Source organism: Limulus polyphemus, unplaced genomic scaffold, assembly GCF_000517525.1.
Source record: "Limulus polyphemus unplaced genomic scaffold, Limulus_polyphemus-2.1.2 Scaffold12546, whole genome shotgun sequence".
Lineage (NCBI taxonomy): Eukaryota > Metazoa > Arthropoda > Merostomata > Xiphosura > Limulidae > Limulus > Limulus polyphemus.
The window spans coordinates 1-5,226 of record NW_013678156.1 but is presented as its reverse complement, the minus strand read 5'-3'; the positions used below and the strand labels follow the sequence as shown (position 1 = coordinate 5,226).

Below are 5,226 nucleotides of genomic sequence, written 5' to 3'. Positions count from 1 at the left end.
TATATATATTTAACTATTCCATAAACAGTCTACTTGTTGGACATGTTTCTGGTATGCTGTAGTAAAATTACAAGTTAATGTATTGGTTCTCAGTAATTTGTGTTTTTATTTGATTCATGCAAGCCACCAGAAAGAATCCGAGTTCATAACAGATTTTTTTATCATACTTTAGGGTATCATTCCAGAGTCTGCAGTTGATAGTGTAAAGGAGTTGTTTGTTTCCAAGAATCGAGAAAGTTCGGCAAAGGATGAAGCAGAAACACTCCCATTTATCAACATTTCTAATGTGGACTTGCAGTGGGTTCAAGTTTTGTCCGAAGGCTGGGCGACCCCCTTGAAGGGATTTATGAGGGAGAGAGAATACCTACAGTGCATGCACTTTGGCTGTCTTTTAGATGGTGGGTGTGAACATTTGCATCTATTCTATTTCATTTATGTAGTACATATTTCTTTACATATCTTAGTTAGGTAAATGCCTCCTGGTGGCTCAGTTGTAAGTCTAAAGGCTTACAACACTAAAAACCAGGCTTGATACCCATTGTGGGCATGGCACAAATAGCTAGCCCATTGTGTATTTTTTCGCTTAATAACAAACAAAAATGTTAGGTGAATAATGCTCTTCAAACATTTAAAACAAACTAACATTTGACTTTTGTTTACTATTAAAGACTGACCTTGAATGTGTAATAGGTTGAACTTTTAGTACAAAGAATATATTTGTCTTCCCCAAAAAAATATTAATTGTGACTTTTCAACTCAAGAATTTCTTAAATTAACATCAGGGCATTTTTTTCAAAATTAAGTGTACAGTCTGTACATTTTAGAGAATAACTGGCTTGAGAAGTTATAGTAAAAGTTGCCAATTAAGTGTCCTTTGAAAACTGTTGAAAAGCCACAAAGGGTCAAAAGATAGCAAGAACAAAATGGGAAATCGGGCGAGTATTCCTGTTACTGCATAGGTTCAGGGAATGGATGCAGTGTTGACAAAGTTAGTGTTCTGAATGTTTTCTCCCCTAGCTACACATTTATAATTTTTTCTTCTAAGTATGTTTTACTTCTAGTCGTTCTCACCTCTTGAGGAATATCGTGGTTGAACTTTGATATGTACTGAAGGGTATTAAGATACGTCGGAAACAGATACGAAAAGTTTGCTACTCGTAGTTTTTATGTGAACATAAACTCATGTTTTAAGGATCTGAGCATGTGTAAGTCATAAAAGAACCACTTTAGTATTGTTGCATCAGCGAGGTCACGTGACTAGTATCACGCCACCTCTTTCTAGAAATATCCTGTTCCTTCAAGAATGCCCTAGCATTTACTAGATATATGTTAGTCTTGTATATATAAGACGTTCACAACGTGACGGAACAACGGAGGGTAATGGGTAATTGAACTGCAGTCAGAGGGTGTTAAATTGAAATGAGTATTATTAAAGTTGATGAAATTAACAATAACGAACAGAGACGTAACAGTATGATGCAGATATAGCTACTAGAAATTCTGAGGACTGCAGTGACATGACTATTGATTATCTTATATTTATTTAAAAAATCAGGGACTGTTTTGATACATGACCTCTATACACTACTCTGTAATCATGAAAAAAATAACAGAATTGTACAAGAACATGTTCAAAAAGTTTATATGTGACATCCAGAAGAATGAAAGTTAATGTCGAGAAGCGAATGAAATGTGTCACGATTTGCAGTTTTTCTTGAATATTTGGTAATTTGGACACTTTATACCAATACACTACACAAAGTTGTTTTCTTAAGCCTAAGAATGACCGAAGTACAGAGACTGAAACATTGAATGTAGATATTTATATATATAATATAACCACGTAAAACATTTTCAGTACAAAGAACAGAAAATAACCATAATTTACTAAGAAACATATGGTTAGCTAAATATTTTGTCAAAAACATATAGAATAGAAGGTTTCAGTCATTCTTATACCACATTGATAAGGAAATCATATGTAGGACACAGTTAAACTTAAAAAAAGTACTATTTGCAGTAGATAATAGAGTATTAATAAGAACTTCTAATCTAGAGTAAGCTGATTATAGATATAAAGTAGATGTAACTTGTGTAAGGTTAGATATAAGAGTAGAAATAAAGAAATTATACAGTTACACCTATCACTATCTTACCAAATATAACTTTCAAAGCTAGTTTACGTAGGTGCTTGTTGGGTTATTAAGAACAGCCTTGACTAGGCCCCAAATTAAACCAATTTCCTTGCACATGGGTTTGTAACTGCTGACATGTGACCCTAAGTGAGTTTTTAAAGTAGGGGAAGATGGGTTAAGATCGCAACTTTAACTTTTAATGTGGTTTTTACCAATTAAGATGAATGTCAAGAAAAAAACAAAAGGTTTTAACATGAACCCTGTTTTATTATAATTATCAATTCTAGTTAAACAAAGATTGGAAATAGACCATTTGACCTTTAAGGTGGTATAAAATGGCCCTCATCTAACTCATAACAACTAAAATTTAAAATAAATGCTGTATTTAGCAGTTCTATTTAAGTTATTTTGAGGCAGGGATCGGGAAGGCCGTGAGCAAGTTATGCGTTCTTTAGGACAATGGTACAAAAGAACCTGGGTATTTGCGTGGGAAAATGATATACATTGCATTCATTGGTGTGGGGTTAGATGGCCCTACAGGGATGGGAGCATCTTACCCTAAGCCACTCGTAGTAAAACAATCACGTTAGAAAAATTCAGTGATCTTGAACTTGTTTTTTAATGGCATATTTGGCTCTCAATAATTCCCCATTGTCTGAAATAAACTGAAGTCATTCCCTCTCACACTCATCCACCAGTCTGTTTATTGAAGGAGTCACATGAACAGTAGTTATTTTAATTCACTCCGATAATACACAGTGGTGACCGTCCGACCTTACTTTTCTCTGTATGAATAATAAGTTAGCCTTTGTAAATGATCTTGTTAAAAAAAAAGACAGTATCTTAAAATTCAATGTATTTTAAAAACATTTTGCTGCGAACGTGGCATGATATTATCATTCTAATCACTCTGAAACTATGTCATTCGAAAGTCTTAACTCAATCACAGTCCAAAAGGATTTGGTCAGTTAACCATACGGTTGTGTGTTACATGTATAACCATGTTATGTAAAGATGTTTCGTCTATAATCACGTACGTAGTTTGTGTGAATAATGTTTTCTTGTACTTGAGCATGTGAATATATTTTAAAAACAGATGGTTTGACAAACCAGACGATTCCCATTGTGCTGCCTGTATCTACAGAAGACAAGGAAAGTATGATTGACTCTTCAGCTATTGCTCTGAGATACAAGGGCAAGTGCTACGCTATTCTGAGGCATCCTGAATTCTACGAACATAGAAAAGAGGAGCGATGCTGTAGACAGTTTGGTACAAACGATCTTGGACATCCCTATATAAAGGTGAGTGACTGTGACATATATCCAGTAAAGTTATATGTTTGGAGTATCTAACATTAAATTTCTACAATCTGAGATGTTTATGTTCAGTGTGGAACTGTGGCATATATCCAGTAAAATTATATGTTTGGAGTATCTAACATTAAATTTCTATAGTGTGAGATGTTTATGTTTAGTGTGGAACTGTGGCATATATCCAGTAAAATTATATGTTTGGAGTTTCTAACATTAAATTTCTACAATGTGAGATGTTTATGTGCAGTGTGGAACTGTGGCATATATCCAGTAAAATTATATGTTTGGAGTATCTAACATTAAATGTCTACAATGTGAGATGTTTATGTTCAGTGTGGAACTGTGGCATATATCCAGTAAAATTATATGTTTTGAGTATCTAACATTAAATGTCTACAATGTGAGATGTTTATGTGCAGTGTGGACATTAAACCTTTTGTGAAAACTTCCTAGTTGAGTTCAAAAAATGAAAGAAACCTAAGCTTAAAAAACCAACAACACTGTAGTTGATGTGTTAGATCATTAGACCACAACAATTGCACCTGGAAAAAATATTTCTTAAAAGCTTGTTTATTATAAATTACATCCTTATTGGTTGTTGATTATGTGATGTAACATAATTTTATCAACTGATAAGTTTGTGATGTTGTAACTTAATATTTATAAGTTGTTAATTTTGTGATGTAACATGATTTTTATAAGTTGTTAATTTTGTGACAAAATTAACAACTTATAAATATTAAGTTATATTACAAAATTAACAACTGATAAATATTAAGTTACATGATGTAACATAATTTGTGGTGTAATATATCTTTCTCAGCTGTTGATTTTATAATGTAACATTTTTGTCAGCTGTTCATTTTGTGATGTAATATATCTTTATTATAGTTGTAAATTTGATACTTAGAATTTCTTAGTTTAAGTAATATTACAAAAAACGTAAAAGATGACATGATCTTGAAAGTCATATGGTAAAACTATAACTTATTATTTGTACACAAGTAGCTTGTTAATCTGTTTTATATAAATTAACAATACCCTATTTGTAGATGATTTATGAAAGTGGAGACTGGTTAGTAGGAGGGGATCTAGAAGTGTTAGAGAGAATCAGGTGGAACGATGGCTTGGATGAATTCCGCTTTTCTCCGATGGAACTTCGAACCAAGTTCAAAGAAATGGAAGTGAGTACCTTGATTTATATAACAGCCAACTCTGACTTAATTTCACTATATTTGGTAAAGAAAAAAAAATTAAAATTTTGTTTGAGTTTTAATATTGCAGATCACATGATGTATTTTATCTTTTTTGTAACACATTTGTCTGCTATCTTTGGGATAACATGAGCAGTATTAATTCTCCTCCTGATCATTTTACATATAATTAGTATCAAATTTTTCTAAAGTATTTTTAGAATTACTAAAAACGTTATGTTTTGTTACAAATAAAGTCAACTTTCTTATATTTAGTAGGTTTAATAAAACTGCTTCTGTTTATTTGGTTTTTGTACTGTGTAAAATATGCTTTAATATTTGTTGACGAACTGGTCTTGTACATTGAGGGACACATAAGTTGAGGCACTACGTGTTTTCTATGTATGACCTACAATAAAAGGTCAAAAGTTATAAATAGTTTATGTAACTGAGTATATTTCACCTTACTGTGTATTCTTTTCCCATTGAACATCTAAGACTAGTTGTTAATTACCAGCTGTTTGACTTTAAATAGGAACATAACCAACTTTATCATCTAACAGTTTAATAAAGTTATCCATTCC

General features: G+C 32.2%; 1 protein-coding gene across 1 annotated transcript in view; it reads left to right on the top strand.

Annotated features, from left to right (window-relative positions):
* LOC106477012 (bifunctional 3'-phosphoadenosine 5'-phosphosulfate synthase-like) overlaps positions 1–4,687 on the top strand; it is a gene marked incomplete at both ends in the record, with an annotated part of 9,677 nt that extends 4,990 nt beyond the window's left edge. The window contains 3 exons of the mRNA XM_013937619.2: positions 173–398; positions 3,232–3,437; positions 4,502–4,687. Coding sequence (XP_013793073.2) covers positions 173–398; positions 3,232–3,437; positions 4,502–4,687 — 618 coding nt within the window. The remainder of the gene's footprint in view (positions 1–172; positions 399–3,231; positions 3,438–4,501) is intronic.
* Positions 4,688–5,226: the final 539 nt, after the last annotated feature.